Raw genomic sequence first — 24,231 nt, forward strand, 5'->3', positions numbered from 1 at the left:
ATCAATCCATGTTCCTGACTAGGTTAGAACTAGAGTTCAGGCTGCCACTTTTCAAACACTGTTCTTTTTACCTCTATATCCTGAAGACATATAATATAATATAATATAATATAATATAATATGTCATAAATGGAAGTTTCTCACGTTCATCCTTGTTTCTGGGAAATAAATGTTACTCACACAATAAACTGTGCTGAAAGGGGACTTGGGAATAAATAGTGACTACTACTAGTTTTTGCGTTATTTAAAATAAGCTGTAAGGGTTATTGCACAAGAAATTTTAGATGTTTTATACGTTTTATTTTAAACTATGTTCTTATTTTTCACCTCTGTATTTTAATTCAAATAACGTGTCAGGAATTTGACACTTTGGGGAGAAATAAGGAAAAGAAAAGACATAAGCAAGAGATAGTTTCCCTCTCGCCCAAGAATAGGTTGCAGTAACAGGTAAAGACTCTGGGTGTCGCTGTTCACCCACCGGGGGGAAAACAACCTGGAATTTAATCCTAAAGCAAGATTTATGCATCACAAAGCACTGGTCCTGGGGCTTAAAAAAAAGCTTCAGGCTGGATCCCTGAGAGTTCAAACTGCCGACGATTAAAGCACATTATCTTGGACCACCCCGAAGACCCTGGGGTTCCCCAGCCTCACCGCGGGAACGCCCAGGCTCAAGCTATTCCGCGGAGGGGCTGTAATGGCGACTCTTCACCACCCGGACTGCAGCTGGCGGGTCGCGATCTGCGTTCTACTGGGGATTCTCTGGGGAATCCAGGCCGAACAGATCCGCTACTCGGTGCCCGAGGAGCTGGACAAAGGCTCCTTCGTGGGCAGCATCGCCAAGGACTTGGGGCTGGAGCCCCGCGAGCTGGCGGAGCGCGGAGTCCGCATCGTCTCCAGAGGTAGGACGCAGCTCTTTGCGCTGAACCCGCGAAGTGGCAGCCTGGTCACCGCGGGCAGGATAGACCGGGAGGAGCTCTGCGACCGAGCCCCAAAGTGTGTGGTGAGCCTGGAGATTCTCCTGGAGGACAAAGTAAGGATTTTGGGGGTAGACGTGGAAATAACCGATGTCAATGATAATGTGCCCAGTTTTGGGACGGAGCAAAGGGAAATAAAAATTAATGAAAATGAAATTCCTGGCACAAGATTTCCTCTCCCTGAAGCTTTTGACCCAGATGTTGGGGTCAACTCCCTGCAGGGTTACCAGCTCAGCTCCAATGTTCACTTCTCCCTGGATGTACAAAGTGGAGCTGATGGGATTAAGTACCCTGAGCTGGTGCTGGAGCGCACCCTGGACCGGGAGGAAGAGTCGGCTCATCACTTGGTTCTCACTGCTTTCGATGGTGGCGAACAGGCTCATTCAGGCACTGCTAAGATTCATGTAACAGTTATGGATGCCAACGACAATGCCCCCATATTCACCCAGTCCCAGTACCACGTAAGTGTTCAGGAGAACTTACCAGTGGGCTCCCGGCTTCTCACTGTAAAAGCCACTGATCCAGATGACGGCGCCAATGGAGAAGTGACATATTCTTTCCGCAAAGTGAGAGATAAAATATCCCAGCTATTCCAGCTCAATTCTCTGACTGGGGACATAACACTGTCTGGCAATCTAGATTATGAAGACTCTGGATTCTATGATATAGATATAGAAGCTCATGATGGACCTGGTCTCCGAGCCAGAAGTAAGGTTCTGGTGACAGTTCTGGACGTCAATGACAATGCTCCAGAAGTCACTGTTACATCTCTTACCAGCTCCATCCAAGAAGCTTCATCCCCTGGCACAGTGATCGCACTCTTTAATGTGCATGACAGCGATTCTGGCGATAATGGTCTTGTCACGTGCTCTATTCCAGGTCACCTGCCATTCACCCTTGAAAAGACCTATGGAAGTTACCATCGGCTGGTGACACACACAACTCTGGATAGGGAAGAAGTCCCAGACTATAATGTCACCGTAACTGCCACCGATCATGGAACTCCACCACTGTCTACAGAAACTCACATCTTCCTGCATGTGGCAGACATCAATGACAACCCACCTGCCTTCCCTCAAACTTCCTACTCGACCTACATTCCAGAGAACAATCCCAGGGGAGCCTCAATTTTATCCCTGACTGCCCAGGACCCTGACAGCATAGAGAATGCCAGAGTCACATACTCTCTCTCTGAGGACATATTCCAGGGAGTTTCTCTCTCTTCCTTTGTCTCCATTAACTCTGACACTGGTGTCCTGTATGCACTGAACTCATTTGACTATGAGCAGGTTAGAGAGCTGCAGCTCTGGGTGACAGCCAGTGACAGTGGGGACCCTCCACTCAGCAGTAATGTATCCGTAAGTCTGTTTGTGCTGGACCAGAATGACAACACTCCTGAGATCCTGTACCCCACGTTCCCCATGGATGATTCCACAGGGGTGGAGCTGGCCCCCCGCTCGGCAGAACCCGGTTACCTGGTGACCAAGGTGGTGGCAGTGGACAGAGACTCTGGCCAGAACGCCTGGCTGTCCTACCGCCTGCTCAAGGCCAGTGAGCCAGGGCTGTTCTCTGTGGGGCTGCACACGGGTGAGGTGCGCACTGCGCGCGCCCTGCTGGACAGAGATGCCCTCAAGCAGAGCCTGGTGGTGGGGGTCCAGGACCACGGGCGGCCCCCTCTGTCGGCCACGGTCACACTCACCATAGCCATCGCAGACAGCATCCCTGATGTGCTGGCAGACCTGGGCAGCATCAGTGCCCCCGCACAGCAAGACGACTCGGACCTGACACTTTACCTGGTGGTGGCAGTGGCCGTGGTCTCCTGTGTCTTCCTGGCCTTTGTCATTATGCTGCTGGCACTCAGGCTGAGGCGCTGGCATGCATCGCGCCTGCTGCAGGCTTCTGCGGGTGGCTTGGCTGGCATGCCCGCCTCGCACTTTATGGGCGTGGACGGGGTGCGGGCTTTCCTGCAGACCTACTCGCATGAGGTGTCACTGACTGCGGACTCGCGCAAGAGTCACCTGATCTTCCCGCAGCCCAACTACGCGGACACGCTCATCAGCCATGAGAGCTGTGAGAAAAGCGAGCCCCTCTTGGTATCTCAGGATTTACTTGAAAGTAAAGGAGAACCCAATCTTCATCAGGTGAGTCAGTCTTGCCACACTGAAATGTTGTAGAAAGCTGTATAAATGTCTTCAATTCTTTAGGAAGCATATCACTGTCATTGTCCTCCCATTGTTCATTGATTTGCTAGAGCGGGCCCAGTAACATCTCCATTGTGATGTTACTGTGTTTGACATATCGAATACATCACGGGTAACTTTCCAGGCTTTGCCATGCGGGCGAAATACTCTCAGTAGCTTGCCAGGCTCTCCAAAAGCGGCATATATAAAATAAAATTAGTACTTTCTTAATATTCTATTGCTTTAAAGGGAGAGAAGTGGATTAATAAGGGTAAATAATTTGATACACCTAAATGTTATGTATTTTTGCAATTTTCATTCGTGTTTCAGTAGTAAATTATTAATTCTTCTATTCACTTAATTCTTTTATCCACTTCTTTCTTTTTTGAGGGTGGAATGCTCCCAAGTAGTGCCCAGGGCCACTCCCAGCGATCCTGAGGGGCACCAGGGATGCACTTAACTTTGCTGGGGAAGGGGACAAGCAGTGTCAGGATCAGCTTGAGTCTCTGTGCACCACTCCTCTTCTTCAAATGCCTTTTACCTTAAAGTATTATTGAAAGGATATATTAGAAAGATTAAATAGAAGGCAGATATGTAAATTCACATGTAGCATTCTCTTGTGAAACTTTTGTTAAATCTAAACTGAATATTTTAAATCCTATTCTTTATGCCTTACGATACTATGCTTGAAGTCTATTTTCCCTCTTTTATTTGGTTTTTAAGTGGCTGGGACTGTATAGTTCAGTGATAGAACTATATGATATAAATAACATATACTTTGCATCTATCAGACTCTTTGTTTGAGCTCCTATACTACCAACAACAAAAACATTATAGTGTATTGCCCATTATGATTAAATAATGACAATTTTTAAATAGCAGGAAAATACTTATTTTTAGATAGAACTATAAAAGGAATAGTTTTGCCAATAAATTCGTACTTCAAATGTTGCAATTATTAGATATCATTTCTTGACTATATTTCTATGGCTTAACAAAAATATTGCAGGAGGGATTGTAGACATAGCACTGCAGGTAGGGTGCTTGCCTTACATGGGCATAACCTGGGTTTGATCGCAAGCACCCCAGATGAGTCCCCCAAGACCTGCCAGAAGTTATCCCTGAGCACAGAATCAGGATTAAGTCTTGAGCACCACTGGGTGTGGCCCTAAAATTAAAAGTAAAATTGCAAGAATAATTTTAATAATTGCAAAATGACAATTATAATATCACTATGAGATCTCCATTTCCACAGAAAATTCTTTTTTGTATTTGGGGTGTCTGGTTTATTTGAGGAACACACTCAGTCTTCTTCAAGGCTTACTCCAGGCTCTAAGCTCCTGGATCAACCCTGATGGTACTCAGGGGACTGAATTAATGTCAGCTGTATAAAAGTCAAGTGCCTTACTCACTGTATTATCTTCCCAGCCCCGAAACATAACTCTTAAACATCTTTTCTTTTTCATCATAGAAGCAACTTGCAGAACTTGGGTACCTTAGCTCGAGGGATATGGTTTGTGCTACTTGGTAAAAGGGTCTGCGTACCTACCAGTTGCCCCCCATTAAATTTGTGACCCTATGGTTTGGGGGTGATCTGAGATGGGGAAGTATTTTGTGTGCAATATATGTGACACTTTTGTTCCTTGTGATTCCATTTAGTTTTATGAGTTCACTCAGACTTTATAAGTGTCTAGGACTACACAAAATAGTGACCTCTGAAATTTATAGCAACGAATTTTGGAATAATCCTCAACTCAACTTAATGATTGTTTTAGGTTCTAAAAGCTTCCTGGGAAATTGTGATATAATACTTTAGACTAAACAAGAATGTTATATAGAATTAGCCTGTATGTGAATAGGAAGTAGACAGTGAATGGATAAATAATAATTTCTGAGGTGCAATCATTGAATACTAAGTTATTCTAATGTAATTTAGAAATATCAATGGTTCTGAAACATTTTTGCATACTGGTAGTGGGAAGGCATTCCAGTAACAAAACAACATGAATGTAAATATCTAGAAGGGTAATGGATATTTTATAACCTAATATCACAAAGAAAAAATTTTTTGCTTGAGTATACACCAGGTTTCTTTTTAAAAATTATATTTTGGGTAAAATAAACTCTTGTACATCATATAATAGATTACTACGTAAGAAATAAAGAACTAGTACTAACTAAATGAATGAGGGTGCTATAGGATCTGACTTAAAGGGCTTGGACATGTGCTTTTCATGCAGCAGCACTGGGTTTGATTCCCAGCACCACCTGGTCCCTCTGGTCCACCAAATGTGACCAAAATTTAGAAGTAAATAACGTGAAAATTTTTAATGTGCTGATATGAAATGATCATCAAGATAAAAATGAGTGGAGAAAGCAGAATGCAGAACATAGCTACATTGTAAGCTTCCATTTGTGCCTAAAACTGTGAAGAAACACTTATAAACTCCTACTGAGCTATATGTATATATGTGTATGCATACATTTTTTCAGTCATTAGTCTTGGGACAAATGTGTTGATGAAAACAAAGACAAATACAGAATATTCCATAGATACCATTTAGATTTTTAACCATAGTGAATGTATATACTTTTAAATACGAATAAATGTAATAAAGCACAAATAAATATTTTAAATGCAAATAAAGCCCCCAAAACAAGAGAAAATGTAGTTCTTTGTAAAACATTTGCAAGCCATTGGTGCAGTTTCTCGGAAAACCTCTGGGCGTCGCTGTAGGTCCAAAGAAAAGGGAGACGTTCAAGCCGCTGCATCTGGGAACCTCTTAGAGGGTAGCTTCCTGCTAAAGCCAATCACACAGAGGCGACCAGTACACATTCGGACACAGAAAACACAAGCAGAGAAAGTGTCCCTGGCCTGAATCTTGCTTCGGTGGAGGATTTATTCCTCCTCTCGGCCAGGAGCAGAGAAGCTGTGGGGGAAGACGGAGGATGAAGGCGATTGCGGAGAGGAGCAGCACAGCGCCATGGAGGCAGGTATTGTTGCCGGTCCTGCTGTCTTTGTTCAGCAGAGCTCTCCCGGAGCAGATCCGCTACTCAGTTCCCGAGGAGCTGGCCAAGAACTCAGTGGTGGGGAACCTCGCTAAAGATCTGGGGCTCAGCGTCAGGGATTTGCCATTCCGGAAGCTGCGGGTTAGTGCAGAGAAGGAATATTTCACTATAAACCCTGGGACTGGGGATTTAATTGTGAGCGACAGGATTGACCGAGAGCAGATCTGTGGGAAGAAAACTCAGTGTATTCTGGATTTTGACACCGTCGCTGAAAACCCGCTAAGTATTTTCCACATCGCAATAACAGTGGAGGATATAAATGACAACACTCCGTTATTCAAACAGAGTAAGATTGATTTAAAAATTGGAGAATCCACTAAGCCAGGTACAACATTTCCTTTAGATCCGGCCTTGGATTCAGATGCTGGTCTTAATTCTCTGCAGAGATACCACCTTCAGGACAATGAGTATTTTGATCTTGCAGAGAAACTGACTCCAGATGGACGTAAATATCCTGAGTTATTTCTGAAGCATTCTCTAGACAGAGAAGAGAAGAGTTTCCATCAATTGCTTCTTACAGCCGTGGACGGAGGAGATCCACCGCTCAGCGGTACCACCCAGATCCAAGTCCAAGTCACTGACGCCAATGATAACCCCCCAGTGTTCAGCCAAAATGTGTACAGGGTCAGCCTTCGAGAGGGTCTGCCCCCGGGTTCCTCCGTGCTTCGAGTGACCGCCACCGACCAGGATGAAGGCATCAATGCGGAGGTCACCTACTCCTTTCATAACGTGGATGAACAGGTGGAACGATTTTTTAACTTAAATAAAAGAACGGGAGAAATCACAACGAAAGATGAGTTTGATTTCGAAACTGCTAACAGTTACACTCTAAATATCGAAGCAAAGGACCCTGGAGATTTGGCAGCTCACTGCAGTGTACAGGTTGAAATTCTCGATGAGAATGATTGTGTACCTGAACTGATTGTGACGTCGGTATTTACCCCCCTACCGGAAGATGCACCATCGGACACAGTGATCGCCTTGATAAAAACGAAAGACAGAGATTCTGGAGAAAATGGAGATGTTTACTGCCGCCTTTTGGGAAAGACCGAGTTTACCTTAAAATCTTATTCAAAGAACTACTACAAGCTAGTGACTGAAGGGACCCTGGACCGAGAAGAGACCCCTGAATACAACATCACTATATTGGCCTTCGACAGGGGTAAACCGCCTCTTACCTCTAGTGTAAGTATCACTCTGCAACTCGCTGATGTGAACGACAACACGCCGGTTTTCCAGCAGGCGTCCTACGTGGTCCACGTGGACGAGAACAACCCTCCCGGCACCTCCATTGCCCAGGTCAGCGCATACGACCCCGACCTGGGCGCCAACGGCCAAGTGTCCTACGCCATCGTGGCCAGCGATCTGGCGCAACGCGAGCTGGCGTCCTACGTGTCTGTGAGCGCGCACAGCGGCGTGGTGTTCGCGCAGCGCGCCTTCGACCACGAGCAGCTGCGCGCCTTCGAGCTGACGCTGCAGGCCCGCGACCAGGGCGCACCCGCGCTCAGCGCCAACGTGAGCCTGCGCGTGCTGGTGGGCGACCGCAACGACAACGCGCCGCGGGTGCTGTACCCCGCGCTGGGGCCCGACGGCGCGGCGCTCTTCGACACGGTGCCGCGCGCCGCGCAGCCCGGCTACCTGGTCACCAAGGTGGTGGCGGTGGACGCAGACTCGGGACACAACGCCTGGCTGTCGTACCACGTGCTGCAGGCCAGCGAGCCTGGACTCTTCAGCCTGGGGCTGCGCACGGGGGAGGTGCGCACTGCGCGCTCCCTGGGCGACCGGGACGCGGCGCGTCAGCGCCTGCTGGTGGCAGTGCGCGATGGGGGTCAGCCTCCCCTGTCTGCCACCGCCACTCTGCACCTGATCTTCGCGGACAGCATGCAGGAGGTTCTTCCAGATCTCAGCGATGAACCTAAAGTGTCTGACCCTCAAGCTGAGCTGCAGTTTTATCTGGTGGTGGCCTTGGCTCTCATATCAGTGCTCTTCCTCCTGGCGGTGATTTTGGCGGTCGCTCTGCGCCTGAGAAGCTCCTCCAGCCCGACCACTTGGGGCTGCTTTCAACCTGTTCTCAAGTCTGCACCAGGAGTTCTTCCCAATTACAGTGAGGGTACATTACCCTATTCTTACAATCTGTGTGTTGCCTCACAGTCAGCTAAAACAGAATTTAATTTTCTCAATGTAACACCCGAAGTGGCTCCCTCTGGAGACCTTCTCTGCGAGAATGACTCATGGGTACCAGATACAAATCCTGGAGACGCAAATGCGCCCTTTGCCTCAGATACGATTTCAAAGGTGAGTTTGCTTTAATTCACTTATTTTCTCATTCCATTGTTTCTTAACAAATTACCTATCTGAGATAAAAGTCTGTTCATCGTGGGTCAAATGCACGCAGTTTTCATACTGAATTATTTTAATTTTAGCTAACGAAGACTTTGACATAGATTTTTCTATCTTATACATGAGCTTTGTTTTGTTTATTTTAAAATCCTTACTGCATAAAATACTACACTCTTTTATTTATATTTCTTCCATCTGAAGGTTTATTACTATGGGAACTTAAACTATCCCTTCCACATTCATCATTATTATTTAAATATTAGTTGAGTTATAGATCCTTTTGGCAAAACTGAGGACCAGAGGGAAAATTTTACCCACTGCCATGAGCTGTCAGCGGCAGAGAATGTGTACGATGACCAAAGGCTAGAAATTTATGAGCAGACCATACTGGAATCCCAAATCTGTTTAGATAGGTAAAGTATGAGATCTTTGGGGTCTGTTGTTAAGAGTGTGTTTAATAAGTGAAAGAACTATTTCTCATGCATAGCAATAAATTACTTTTGTTTAAAAAAACCACATTGAGAAAACTTTACAACCTATGGTTTTCTAATATACAATATCTTTATTTTCTTGTGAATTTGAATAATCAGGTAAAATTTTCCTCTCTCAATATACTCTAAAATGTAGTTTAAAAGTCACGTGATTTTTATTTTTACTACTATATGAATGTAGTAGCATTTAATGTTTCAACATAGAAAGCTCACTCTTTGCCTGCTTGCTGATAAAAAACTGAACGTGTTTGTTTCCTGCATTATTGATGAACTATACCACTTTATTTGACGCCATTATGATTTTTGAGTGTTTGGGGGGTCACATCCAGCAGTGCTCAGGGCTTACTTTTGGCTATGTGCTCAAGAATCACTCATGATGGGGCTTGGGAATTATATGCAGTGCCAGGGATTGAACCTGGGTAAGGGACATGGAGGACAAACACCCTATTCACTGTACTATCTCTCCTATCTCTCCAAACTCAGTCATTATAATTTTCACAAAAGTCTGTCACTACAAAACAGCTACAAATTAAACATAATAGGAAAAATTTAATATAGTCCAACTCAGAGGCAAAAGAGATAGTATGTTGGTGAATGTATTTGCCTTGCATACGACTAATCTGGGTTTGATTTGGACACCACATATGGTCCCCAAAACACTGCCGGGAGTGATCCCTGATAACAGAGCCAGGAATAAACCCTAAGTAGACATGAACCCCAAAATATATTTGTAATATAGATACACACACAAATTCAAACTCTTCATCTGTAATAGTATATGTAGGTGTCATAACCTTAGTGTAAAATCAGGGAAGTTTCTTAGAGATCTCAAACCTTTCCCGAAGTCCTAAAAAGCAACAAAACTTCTCTTTAATTTTTTCGGCTATTACAAGTTGTATCTATCACTATGCCTTTTTGAAGCGTACATTTAGAGAGCTGGTCTTGTTGTCTAGATATTCTTATGTGTAAATAAACAATTGTAAATGTATTCTAATAAAAATATGAAGTCTGAAAATTTTAAAAGCAATCATTTCATGAACTTGGTAAGAAGTAAGACTCAGTGGCACATTAACTAAAACTTTTCTAAAAATGTAAAAAATATAAAACATATAGAGTTTGCATCAGTCATTTTCTATTTTATAATTAAATATCAATTAAATATAAACAATTTCATGCCATGATTCAGTAATACTGTCCCCCAAATTGCTATAAATAAAAATAGTACCCCAGATTTATAAAATAACCAAATAGGTGTAGTAACTGGTTAGGACTCTAAGCGTCGCTGTTCACCAGGATGGGAAAGAATCTTGCGCTCTTGCGCCCTGTGTCTCAGCTCCTGCACTAAGCAAGCGCAGACCAGACAAGCTCCTAGGAAAAAGCTGCTTACCAGCTCTCCGGATTCATCTCCGCAGGGAATACGTTCCCCTTGAATTTAGAGAAATAAGGAAACAGCGGCTGGAATAAAAATGAGCAGAAAATTGGGCCGAGAGAAGGCAAAGGTGGCTCCATCAAGGACTTGGGGCTGCAGAGCGCTGCTCCCTCTCCTCATGCTCTTGGGGACACCGTGGGGGATCAGAGGCGAGCAGATCCGCTACTCGGTGCCTGAGGAGCTGGACAAAGGCTCCTTCGTGGGCAACATCTCCAAAGACCTGGGGCTGGAGCCCCGTGAGCTGGCGGAGCACCGCGTCCGCATCGTCTCCAGAGGTAGGACGCAGCTCTTCGCTTTGAATCCGGGAAGCGGTAGCCTGGTGACGGGAGGCAGGATAGACAGGGAGGAGCTCTGCGCCCAGAGCGCGACCTGTCTCGTGAGTTTTAACATTCTGCTTGAGAATAAAATGAAAATTCATGGAGTAGACGTGGAAATAATCGATATTAATGACAACTTTCCGCGTTTCCGGGATGAGGAAGTAAAAGTAAAAGTGAATGAAAACGCCCCGCCAGGAACACGGTTAGTGCTGCCCTTTGCGCGGGATGCCGACGTGGGTGTGAACTCGCTCCAGAGTTACCAGCTCAGCTCCAATACACACTTCTCTCTGGACGAGAAAAGAGGGAGTGACGGACAAAAGTACCCAGAGCTGGTATTGGAATGGCCCCTGGACCGCGAGAAAATGGACATCCACGACCTTATTCTCACAGCTTTAGATGGTGGACGCCCCATACTCTCAGGTACCACGCACATCCGCGTGATGGTCCTCGACGCCAATGATAACGCGCCACAGTTCAGTCAGTCGGAGTACAGAGTGAATGTTCCAGAGAACATACCTGTCGGCACGCGGCTGCTCACAGTCACCGCCACAGACCCAGATGAAGGAATAAATGGGAAACTGACCTACTCTTTTCGCAACGAAGAAGACAAAATTTCTGAGACTTTCCAACTTGATCCCAACCTGGGCGAGATTGCAACTGTGCGGTCTTTGGACTATGAAGAATCCAGATTCTATCTCATGGAAGTGGTAGCTCAGGATGGAGGTGCCCTTCTTGCCAGTGCAAAGGTATTGGTCACAGTACAGGATGTGAACGACAATGTCCCCGAGCTGACCCTTACCTCTCTAGCCAGTTCTGTCTCTGAAGACTGTCTTCCAGGAACCGTGATTGCACTCTTTAGCGTACATGATGGCGATTCTGGGGAGAATGGAGAGATTTTGTGCTCCATTCCTGGGAACTTACCCTTTAAACTGGAAATTTCTCTTGATAATTACTATCACTTAGTAACAACCAGAGCTCTGGACAGAGAAGAGATCTCAGAATATAACATCACAGTAACTGTCATTGACCATGGAAACCCACCCCTGTCTACAGAAAACCACATCTCCCTGAAAGTGACAGACATCAACGACAACCCTCCTATCTTTTCTCATACCTCCTACTCCACCTACATCCCAGAAAACAACCCCAGAGGCATATCCATCTTTTCTGTGAGCGCCCATGACCTTGACAGTGGCAACAATGCCCAAGTCACTTACTCTCTGGTCAAGGACATGTTTCAGGGGGCACCTCTCTCCTCCTTTGTTTCCATCAACTCTGACACTGGTGTCCTCTATGCACTTCGCTCTTTTGACTTTGAACAGATTAGTGATCTACAGCTATGGGTGACAGCTAGTGACAATGGGGACCCACCACTCAGCAGTAATGTGTCCGTCAACCTGTTCATTCTGGACCAAAATGACAATGTACCTGAGATTCTATACCCAGCCATCCCCACTGATGGCTCCACTGGGGTAGAACTGGCCCCCCGATCCGCAGAGCCAGGCTACCTGGTGACCAAGGTGGTGGCAGTGGACAGAGACTCAGGCCAGAACGCCTGGCTGTCCTATCGCCTGCTCAAGGCCAGCGAGCCAGGGCTGTTCGCTGTGGGACTGCACACGGGCGAGGTGCGCACTGCGCGTGCCCTGCTGGACAGAGATGCCCTCAAGCAGAGCCTGGTGGTGGGGGTCCAGGACCATGGGCGGCCCCCTCTGTCAGCCACTGTCACGCTCACCGTGGCCATTGCAGACAGCATCCCTGATGTGCTGGCAGACCTGGGCAGCATCAGTGCCCCCGCCCAGCAAGACGACTCGGACCTGACACTCTACCTGGTGGTGGCAGTGGCCGTGGTCTCCTGTGTTTTCCTGGCCTTCGTCATTGTGCTGCTGGCGCTCAAGCTGAGGCGCTGGCATGTGTCACGCCTGCTGCAGGCTTCTGCGGGTGGCTTGGCTGGAGTGCCCGCCTCACACTTTGTGGGCGTGGACGGGGTGCGGGCTTTCTTGCAGACCTACTCGCATGAGGTGTCGCTGACTTCGGACTCCCGTAAGAGTCACCTGATCTTCCCGCAGCCCAATTATGCTGACACGCTCATCAGCCAGGAGAGCTGTGAGAAAAGTGAGCCTCTTCTGGTCTCTGAGAAAGTAAATTCAAATGAAGACGTAGAAGTTGTGAAGGTGAGACTTTTTAAGTAGTGATGCTGAATTCTTTTTTCATTTCCTCTTTTACTCTTCAGACATTCGTAACTAGACTATACAAATGGTACATGATTGTTTGTTTCACTTAGGTACTTAATGTCATCTCCATTTTTAAACTATATTTTTAATTTAACATCTTTTTAAATACATGTAACACTGTAACAGTGTCCTCCCGTTGTTCATAGATTTTCTCCAGTGGGCCCAGTAACGTCTCCATTTTGAGACTTGTTGTTACTGTGTTTGGCATATTGAATATGTCATGGGTAGCTTGCCAGGCTTTACCGTACGGGTGAGATACTTTCAGTAGCTTGCCGGGCTCTCTGAGAGAGGCAGAGGAATCGAATCCGGCTCGGCCGGGCTAGCTGAGTGCAAGGCAAACGCCCTACCGATGTGCTATCGCTCCAGCCCCCCAAATCTGATAAATATCCGATAAACATTGTTAAGCAGATACTGAAAAAGAAAGTCATTAAATAATTAAATATTTTCTTATTTTTATAAAGGTAAAGGTAAAGGTAAAGGCCCTCCCGTTGATCGTCGATTTGCTCGAGCGGGCCCAGTAACGTCTCCATTGGAGACTTTGTTGTTACTGTGTCTGGCATATCGAATACTCTCGGTAGCTTGCCGGGCTCTCCGGGAGGGGCGGAGGAATCGAACTCGGGTCGGCCATATTGGCCGCTTGTAAGGCGAACACCCAATAGAATAATTTGCTTAGTCCAAGTTGTTAGATACAATATTAATCTTTTACTTGTTTCAGCATCAATAGCAAAACTGTGTACCGGAAAAATATTTACAGAAACAATATTTTAGGACACCTGTTCTTTTCACAAGGAAATGATTGACAGTATTTGAATTAGTAATTGACAGCATTTGAATTAATCAGTAGAAGAACACAGAAAAGACTGTATGATAGACACAAGACTTTGAACTTAATACTGGTGGTATATTCTATTTGAAATCTGTAAATGTTGCAGTATGCCAGTTAATTTTTTGACAAATACATGTTGAAAAAACAAATCAGTACTAAAAATAGTCTTAGAATTCTCTTTCTACTCAGTTCATCTCCAAAGATAGAGCAACTGCTACATTCACTGAATACAAGCGTATCGCACACTAGCTCCAGAATCAGTATCTAAATGAACATTTGCATTTCTACAAGTGTAGAGGCAATTCTGCCTTCATACAAGAATCTGAGATTGTATTTGGAAAATCATGTTCAACTTAATGGTTTGCATTTTCAGAATTCATTTTGAGAGATGGGCTCATCTTTAATTAATAAAACTTTTATAATGAAGTTCAGGTCTGTGAATCCCAAAATATACATATGCATATGTATAATGAAGAGCTAACCTATATATATATATATTTAGTACTGATTTACTGAAAATGATTTCAAATATTGATTTAGAAGAATATTTTAATCATTAAAGTTTTGTACAATTAAAAATGAATGCAAAAATAGATGAAAGAGAATAGTTTTATTAATAGGCTTGTATAAAATGTTACTTGACCACATAAAATGTTACTTGACCACATGAAAGGATAATAAATACATCTGGGAGTGTAGGTAGGTTCTCTTGGTTTTTAAAATGTATGTATTCAAAGAGGATGCAATTATATTTATATATAGACAATTGAGGGGTGGGCAGGTTTTATGTGGCTGTGCTCAGGGCTTACTCCTGGCTCTATACTCAGGTATCACTCCTGACTCTGTGCTCCCTGGTCTGACAAGGACCAGGATCTCCTGGTCTGATCACTCCCTGGTAGTACTAGGAGTCACACCAGAGTCAGCAATGTGCAAGACAAGTACCTTATACCTCCATCCACCCCCATACTATTTCTCTGGCCCCTATGTGGACAATTTTTCTCATTAAAATTTGCAAGCTCACTGAATAGTGCACAGTGAATGCATACAAGGATTTTAAAACAAATTTGTATATAGATGCTGACATTATTCATTCCAACATGAAAACTTGCTTTTCCATGTTGGAATGAATGGAAGTTTTTAAGAGGTTATATAACCTCTGAGTTTGCATCCTGAGTTAATTTTTTCATGCGATGAAAAAATACATTTTAAACCTTTAGAATATTTGATCCTTCAGTATATGCACTCTTTTATACTTTTAACTACTTGACTCTTTAGATTCCTGTGTACACTGACAAGAAGCTTTTGGGCACTAATTGAAGTGTCTACACTTTGGTGATAGAGCACTTGCTCATCATATTTTGAAGCAAATTCTTTTTTTTTGCTCTTTGGGTCACACCCAGCGATTAACAGGGGTTACTCCTGGATCTGCACTCAGGAATTACTCCTGGCGGTGCTCAGGGGAGCATATGGGATGCCAGGAATTGAACCCAGGTTGGCCGCATTCAAGGCAAACGCCCTACCCGCTGTGCTATCGCTCCAGCCCCTTGAAGCAAATTCTTGAGTCAGTTGTGGGTTTTTTGTGTGTGTTTGTATAGATATGGCAAAGATTTTGTCCAGAACCCTGTATATAATAGGCACTATTATAAGCACACAATAATGCTATTCCTTAATAATCACAGTCACAGTCACGGTCCTCCCGTTGTTCATCGATTTGCTCGAGCGGGCCCAGTAACGTCTCCTTAATAATATGACTACAATATTACCACATGGTTCTCATATATTGTAATTAATTTGTTTTTAAATTATTATTATTTTTTGTTTGGGGACCACACCTGGAGGTGCACTCAGGAATTACTCCTGGCAGTGCTCAGGGGACCATATGAGATGCTGGGAATCAAACCTGGGTTGGCCAGTGCAAGACAAGCTCCCTACCCACTGTACTATCTCTACTGTCCCTATTGCCATATTTTATAAAACATTATAATGTATATTTTTAAAGCAATTTATGAAGACATCTGGCTTGGAAATTAGATTAAAGGCATATAAAAACTTGGACAGTGGCATACTTATTAACAAGGAAGGTGGACTGATAACAATAACTAGGATGATCATTGTATAATCCAAGGACCAAAGAAAAGTGAACAACATGGATTACTTTGGAATACATAAGGACTCATACTTCACCTCCAAATCCAAATAAGTAACCGCTGTTAGGTTACAATTAAACACAATGGTAATGTAGAATAGAAAAGTTAAATTGGTGAAATAATTTTTAATTATAATCCTTTGTTTAAATATTTGAAAACTAAGGAAAAGGAATAAAATCTCTTCTTGCCATACTTTGATTTTAAAAGAACAACCAATTTCCTTGCTTGTCTGTCATTTTGGGGGGAGAGGACAAATAGATAATAGAGAATTAAGTTTTAAAAATAAAACATAAAAACTATAATATTTATAACTTTCATAAGTTAGAAGAAAAAGTGGTTGAATAAAAATACATAGCCACCTGTTACTTCAAGCATTTAAATACTTTCTGCTACCACCATCACAATCTTTCTCTTCAGATCATCATCTATGTATTATTTTACTTAGCCCTCAATTCGTTCTAAGGTTCACAGAGAAGTTGTTATTCTGAATTTTAAAATGTAGAAACTGAGAGTATAATGCCAAACACCTTCATCAAGATACCTCTGTTCTTTGACCAATAAAATTGTCATGGATAAATTTAAAATTATGGATAAGTAAAATTCGGGTGGATAAAGTTCAAGTTCAAAGAGACTACAGTCAAAGATATAAGTACTTCACCCGTTAAAATCCTTGTAAAATGAGGAGAATACCCGTGAACTTGACAGAACTTGAGTGGCTTCCAACTTGGAACCGGAACCCCCAATGCAGTTCCGCAGCCTAAGCGCGGGGTGCCGCTGTTGGCTAGTACTGAGCGGAGCGTCGGCCCTCCCAAAGCACAGACAGACACCGCCCCGCAGCCCTCGGAACTGCACTCTCCGGCTCTCTCTCACAGAACTGCTTATCCTGAAAACAGGCACAGCCGGCTAAATTGTGGAGTTTTCTGATCAAAGAATCCTTGGGATCCTTTAGAAATCGCAGCTCCCCGGAGTCTGGCAGGTAAAAGGCGCGGAGAACGGGATGGGCAACCGCCTGGGAGGGAAGGGTCCTGCAGCGAGGAGGCAAATGGCATTTCTCTGGCTGCTGCTTTTGTTCGGCCATGCGCTCTCCGAGCAGATCCGCTACTCTATTCCCGAGGAGCTAACCCGGGGCTCTCTGGTCGGCAACCTCGCCAAGGATCTGGGGCTTAATGTGCAAGAGTTACCCCTTCGGAAGCTGCGGGTCAGTTCAGAGAAGAAATTCTTTACCGTGAATGCCGAGAATGGCGACTTACTTGTGGGCAGCCGGATAGACCGAGAGCAGATTTGTGGCCAGAAGTCCACGTGCGTGGTGGAATTCGAAATGGTCGCTGAAAAGCCTTTGAATTTTTTTCATATAGCTGTGGACATTCAGGATGTCAACGACAACTCTCCGGCCTTTAGCCGGAATCTTACTGAGCTGGAAATCAGTGAAATGGCTCTACCTGGAGCCTCCTTTGCCTTGGAATCGGCGCAAGATTCTGATGTCGGGGTCAATTCCCTGCAGCAGTACTACCTCAGTTCCCACCCTCTGTTCTCCCTGCTCCAGAAAGAGAACCCTGATGGCAGTAGGTACCCAGAACTGGTGGTAAAGGCTCCCCTGGACAGGGAGGAACAGGCATACCACCATCTGGTACTCACAGCTGTGGATGGAGGAGAGCCGGCCAGAAGCTGCTCTACTCAGGTCAGGGTCACTGTGGCTGACGCAAACGATAACCCCCCAGTCTTCAGCCAGGATGTGTACAGCGTGAGTCTTCCAGAGAACCTGCCATTGGGCTCCTCAGTATTAAAAGTGATGGCCACAGACCCTGATGAAGGCATCAATGCTGAGATCACCTATGCTTTTGTCAACACTGGACCGGCAGTGAGGCAGCTTTTCAAACTGGACAGGAAAACAGGTGAACTCAGCACTATGGGAGAACTGGACTTTGAGGCAAGAGAGAGCTACACAATTGGTGTGGAAGCGAAGGATGGAGGACATCACGCTGCACACTGTAAAATACAAATCGAAGTTTTGGATGAAAATGACAATGCTCCAGAGATAACTCTAGATTCTGAATCGAAACATATTCAAGAAGATGCCGAATTAGGGACAGTTGTTGCTCTGATCAAAACACACGATCTGGATTCTGGATTGAATGGGGAAGCCCTTTGTCGCCTAAATGGAAATTTCCCTTTTAAAGTAATTCAGTACACAAAGAACACATACAAGATGGTGACAGATGGGGTCCTGGATAGAGAGCAGACTCCGGAATACAACCTCACCATCACAGCCACCGACAGGGGCAAGCCGTCACTCTCCTCCCATAGAAGTGTCACCCTGAAAGTCGCAGATGTCAACGACAACGCGCCGGTTTTCCAGCAGGTGTCCTACGTGGTACACGTGGACGAGAACAACCCTCCCGGCGTCTCCATCGCCCAGGTCAGCGCATACGACCCCGACCTGGGTGCCAACGGCCACGTGTCCTACGCCATCGTGTCCAGCGACCTGGCGCCGCGCGAGCTGGCGTCCTACGTGTCTGTGAGCGCCCACAGCGGCGTGGTGTTCGCGCAGCGCGCCTTCGACCACGAGCAGCTGCGCGCCTTCGAGCTGACGCTGCAGGCCCGCGACCAGGGCGCGCCCGCGCTCAGCGCCAACGTGAGCCTGCGCGTGCTGGTGGGCGACCGCAACGACAACGCGCCGCGGGTGCTGTACCCCGCGCTGGGGCCCGACGGCGCGGCGCTCTTCGACACGGTGCCGCGCGCCGCGCAGCCCGGCTACCTGGTCACCAAGGTGGTGGCGGTGGACGCAGACTCGGGACACAACGCCTGGCTGTCGTACCACGTGCTGCAGGCCAGCGAGCCCGGACTCTTCAGCCTGGGGCTGCGCACGGGGGAGGTGCGCACTGCTCGCGCCCTGGGCGACAGGGACGCGGCGCGTCAGCGCCTGCTGGTGGCGGTGCGCGACGGGGGTCAGCCTCCCCTGTCTGCCACCGTCACTCTGCACCTGATCTTCGCGGATAGCTTGCAGGAGGTGCTGCCTGATCTCAGTGATGAGCCTAAAGTGTCTGACCCTCAAGCTGAGCTGCAGTTTTACCTGGTGGTGGCCTTGGCTCTGATCTCTGTGCTCTTTCTCCTGGCGGTGATTCTTGCGGTTGCCCTGAGCTTGAGACGCTCCTCCAGGTCTTCAGCCTGGAGTTGCTTTCATACTGGTGTCTGCGCCGAGTCTGAGCCCGGGGTTCTCCCCAACTATGGCGAAGGAACATTGCCCTATTCCTACAATCTCTGTGAAGCATCACATTCCTTAAAAACTGAGTTTAAGTTTCTCGATATACCGCCGGAAAATGTGCCACAACAAGATCTTCTATGTAATGAAGCCTCTTGGTTTGATAATGACAATCCCAAAATGACTTCTAATTCAGTCGATATGCAACAGGTGAGTTACTTCAAAACTCTTTCCTCTGATAAGTTTTATTAGGTTTTAATTCATTACTTGAAAGGTTAAAATTACAGACTAAGGATCAGGAAGACGGGTCAAAGGGATGGGGTGAATGCCTTTCATTTGGGAACCTTGGTAAAATGATCCCCAGTATCAAGTAGTCTTCTATCACCTTTAGGGGCGTCCCCTAAACACTCAGCTAGTGGTATTCCCCCAGCACTGCCAAACCACGGAGAAAAAGACATAAAAGCTAAATATGTTGTGATTTATCATGTCACTGACTTTTACATGCAAAAATTGTAGAGGGCTAGAAATTTTGCTTATCTGTGTTGAAATTGTTCTTAAATAGAAAATCCTCTTATAATGTTCTTTTCTTTCTTGTGATGCTCTTGAAATAATTTCTATCCCTTACACTGTATATTCTGAACATTTTAAATACATTAGTATCTCGTGCTCTTATTGTAAATGTATTCTGTAAGTAGACTTAAACACAAATCTACAGAATTAGGTGGTTTCTTATTTAAGTGTAGTCAACCACAAAACTGTTTTATATACAGTATAAAATATTTCCCAATGTATCCTATGCATTTTCACTTTATTTAAATGTTTACAAATATCAGGAAGGTTGGTCCACTCTTAATTCCTATGTTAATAAAAATAGATTACACCTAAAAAATGGCAACCCTGCACTAGGTGGATTAGTTGCAAATATGTTTGCAGTTATTGAAAATGACCAATTGAAAATGGAAGAAGTACAAATGAGGGTGGTGTATCTTAATTCAAGATTTGCAAAAAGTGTAATTTTTGTTCTCTGTGACTTAGAAATAGTCATAACATTAAGTGGTAAAGTCCAGAGAACATACAACAATGTTTCAAATGGGCTTTTATTCTTTAAAAAGCTTGGGGAGAGAAATAGTATTTGTATCCATACAAATTTAGAAGAAATAAATGTAGGATGGTTTCACAAAACTGCAATATTGAATTAGAACTCTAAGTGTCGCTGTTCACTAACCCCGGTAAGGCAAACAATGAAAACTCCAGTTATATCCTCCTAACACAAAAACAGATCAGACCGCAAAGCTCTCCAGCTGCGCAGAATTTCTAACCTTAAACTGCCTTGCTACTGATATGCTAATGGATCTTGGTCTCTAATTCCGAGAAACCTAAACTTGTTGAGAACCTGCTTCCCTCTACTCACAATCCCAGGGAAATCAAGCAGCAATGGCGGCTCTGCCAAAGCGCCGGCACCATTACAGGTTTGTGCTGTTCTTTCTGCTTCTGGGGATGCAGTGGGGGGCCTGGGCTGGGCAGATCCGGTACTCCATTCCTGAGGAACTAGACAAAGGATCCTTTGTGGGCAACATTTCCAAAGACCTGGGGCTTCAGCCCCCGGAGCTGGCAGCCCGCGGAGCCCGGATCGTCTCCAGAGGTAGGACGCAGCTCTTTGCTCTGAATCTGAGAGGCGGCAGTCTGGTCACAGCAGGCAGGATAGACCGGGAGGAGCTCTGTGCTCAGACCATACCTTGTCTTGTGAGTTTTAACATCCTAATTGAAGACAAACTAAAACTTTATCCAGTAGAAGTGGAAGTAGTGGACATTAATGACAATGCACCTCGATTTTCAAGGGAAGAATTAGAAGTGAAAATTGTAGAAAATGCACCCCCATCCTCTCGTTTTCCACTAATGGAGGTCTATGATACAGATGTGGGAATGAACTCTCTTCAAGGATTCAAGCTCAGCAGGAACAGCTACTTCTCAGTGGATGTGCAAAGTAAAGCTGATGGGCCCAAATACCCAGAGCTGGTGCTGGAGCGTGCCCTGGACCGGGAGGTAGAGGCTGTTCACCACCTGGTCCTTACTGCCTTGGATGGTGGTGACCCTGCCCGTTCGGGTGTAGCACGAATTCTTGTAACTGTCCTAGATGCCAATGACAATGCTCCAGTATTTACTCAGTCTGTCTATCGTGTGAGTATTCCTGAAAGTGTGCCAGTGGGTACCACAATTTTGTCAGTAAATGCCACAGACCAGGATGAAGGAGTCCATGCAGAAGTGACATATTCCTTTGTGAAGATCACAGAGAAGGCCTCAAAGATTTTCTCCTTGAATATTTTGACTGGAGAAATAACAACTTTAGCAAATCTAGATTATGAGGACTTGAACTTTTATGAACTGGAAGTTGAAGCCCGGGACCGGCCAGGCCTATCAGATAGAGCTGAAGTCATAATAACTATCCTGGATGTAAACGATAATGTACCAGAAGTGGTAGTTACATCTGGAAGCAGATCAATTGCTGAAAGTACGCCTCCAGGAACAGTCATTGCTCTTTTCCAAGTTTATGATCGAGACTCTGGACTGAATGGCCTAGTGACATGTTCCATTCCAGGAAGTCTGCCATTCCAACTCGAAAAATCAGCAGACAACTATTACCAATTAGTGACTGATTCATTTCTAGATAGAGAAAAAGTTTCCATGTACAACATCACTGTGACTGCCAGAGACAAAGGAATAGTTCCTCTATCTACAGAAACACTTATCTCCCTGAGTGTGGCAGACACCAATGACAATGCTCCTACCTTCCCCCATTCTTCTTACTCGGTCTATGTCCCTGAGAACAATCCCAGAGGTGCCTCTATCTTCTCTGTGAGAGCACGTGACCCAGACAGTGATGAGAATGCCAGGATTACATATTCCCTAATTGAAGACACCATTCAAGGTGCACCTGTAGCCTCCTATGTCTCCATCAACTCTGACACTGGTGATCTGTATGCGCTGTACTCCTTCGATTATGAGCAGTTTCGTGACTTCCAACTAAGAGTGATTGCACAAGACAGTGGGGACCCACCGCTCAGCAGCAACGTGTCCCTGAGTGTCTTCATTGTGGACCAGAACGATAATGCTCCTGAGATCCTGTACCCCACGCTCCCCACTGATGGCTCTACTGGAGTGGAGCTGGCCCCTCGCTCTGCAGAGCTCGGCTATCTGGTGACCAAAGTGGTGGCAGTAGACAGAGACTCAGGCCAGAACGCCTGGCTGTCCTACCGCCTGCTCAAGGCCAGCGAGCCAGGGCTATTTGCTGTAGGGCTGCACACAGGTGAGGTGCGCACTGCACGCGCCCTGCTGGACAGAGATGCCCTCAAGCAGAGCCTGGTGGTGGGGGTCCAGGACCACGGGCGGCCCCCTCTGTCGGCCACGGTCACGTTCACCGTGGCCATCGCAGACAGCATCCCTGATGTGCTGGCAGACCTAGGCAGCATCAATGCCCCCGCCCAGCAGGACGACTCGGACCTCACGCTCTACCTGGTGGTGGCGGTGGCCGTGGTCTCCTGTGTTTTCCTGGCCTTCGTCATTATGCTGCTTGCGCTCAGGCTGAGGCGCTGGCATGCGTCGCGCTTGTTGCAGGCTTCTGCGGGTGGCTTGGCTGGGGTGCCCGCCTCACACTTTGTGGGCGTGGATGGGGTGCGGGCTTTCCTGCAGACCTACTCACATGAGGTGTCGCTGACTTCAGACTCGCGCAAGAGTCACCTGATCTTCCCACAGCCCAACTACGCAGACACGCTCATCAGCCATGAGAGCTGTGAGAAAAGTGAGCCACTTCTGATTCAGGAAGATTCAAGTTTTTGTAAAGAAGACAAATCCCTAGTTCAGGTGAGCTTATTGGATCTATTGGTCTTATTTGAGCAGGAAATTAAATTTCCTCTTTTATCAGAGCTTTTTTTTCTTAGGCTTTTTCAATGAATCATAATTGTGAGTGTTTTAAATATGAGCGTAATAAGTTTTAGCTTTCTCCGCATTTACGGGAAAATATTCATGTATACCGTAAATTTTCTCTCTTGGAAGGCTCTTTGTATCTTATAACTCATGGATAATTTTACTACTGTGTGTCATTGCCAATGATATATTTCTAATGCAGAAAAACTACATTGCAGTCTCTACTAAATCACTGTCACTGTCACTGTCCTCCCGTTCATCGATTTTCTTGAGTGGGCCCAGTAACGTCTCCATTGTGAGACTTTGTTGTTACTGTGTTTGGCATATCTAATACGTCACGAGTAGCTTGCTAAGCTTTGCCATGCGGGCAAGATACTCTCTGAGAGGGGCGGAGGAATCGAATTTGGGTCGGCCGTGTTGGCTGCATACAAGGCAAACGCCCTACCTGCTGTGCTATCGCTCCATTCCCTCTGCTAAATAATATCACAATATTGAGATTTTCTTCCATTTAATAAGAAGCAAGTGCATTCTAAAATGCTGAAGATTTATGAGGTATATTCCCCCCATTTACTACTTAGGAATAAGAGTAATTAAAGTCTGCCATGGGGCCAGAGCAATAGTACAGCAGGTAGGGTGTTTGCCTTGCATGCGGCGGACCCAGGTTCAATCCTTGGCATCCCATATGTCCCCTGAGTATCACCAGGAGTAATTCCTGAGTTCAGAGTCAGGAGTAACCCTTGAGTATCACCAGGTGTGACCCAGAAAGCCAAAAATTCTTGAAAAAACTTTAAAAATAAAGTCTGTACCAAAGAAGACTTGATCTGTTAGTGACTAAAGCTCAGTATAAATTTCTGGACTATCTGTTATTTATCTCAAGTCTGTCTTCTCATTTAAATTTAAAACACGTAAAAAAGGCATACAAAACTTGTCTTATCATCTCACATAAATTCTTGGAAAACAAGACTATTTTATTAGAGTAAAAACTAGTTTTAAAAATATTTGCTTATGCCATAATTATTGTTATTATTAGATTGTTTAAATCAGTTGGTGGTGTGTGTCTGCTGCAGTCACATGATTAATTATCAGGAGTATCCACAGAGGACCACT

General features: G+C 45.4%; 1 protein-coding gene across 10 annotated transcripts in view; it reads left to right on the forward strand.

The window, feature by feature from the left end:
* Positions 1-24,231, forward strand: part of LOC130032902 (protocadherin gamma-C5) — a 194,854-nt gene that overhangs the window by 25,733 nt on the left and 144,890 nt on the right. The window contains exon 1 of one of the 10 annotated variants that reach the window (XM_056124553.1): positions 567-3,115. The exons of 4 other annotated variants lie outside the window; for them this stretch is intronic. In XM_056124553.1, coding sequence (XP_055980528.1) covers positions 695-3,115 — 2,421 coding nt within the window. In that variant the 5' untranslated portion in view covers positions 567-694. Of the gene's footprint in view, positions 1-566; positions 3,116-5,963; positions 8,519-10,505; positions 12,972-16,986; positions 19,414-20,472; positions 23,062-24,231 lie in introns of those variants that run through there. 5 more of the 10 variants (XM_056124557.1, XM_056124545.1, XM_056124559.1 and 2 more) reach the window with 5 other exon arrangements.

The sequence above is a fragment of the Sorex fumeus genome, unplaced genomic scaffold (assembly GCF_029834395.1).
Source record: "Sorex fumeus unplaced genomic scaffold, SorFum_2.1 ptg000051l, whole genome shotgun sequence".
Taxonomy (NCBI): Eukaryota; Metazoa; Chordata; class Mammalia; order Eulipotyphla; family Soricidae; genus Sorex; species Sorex fumeus.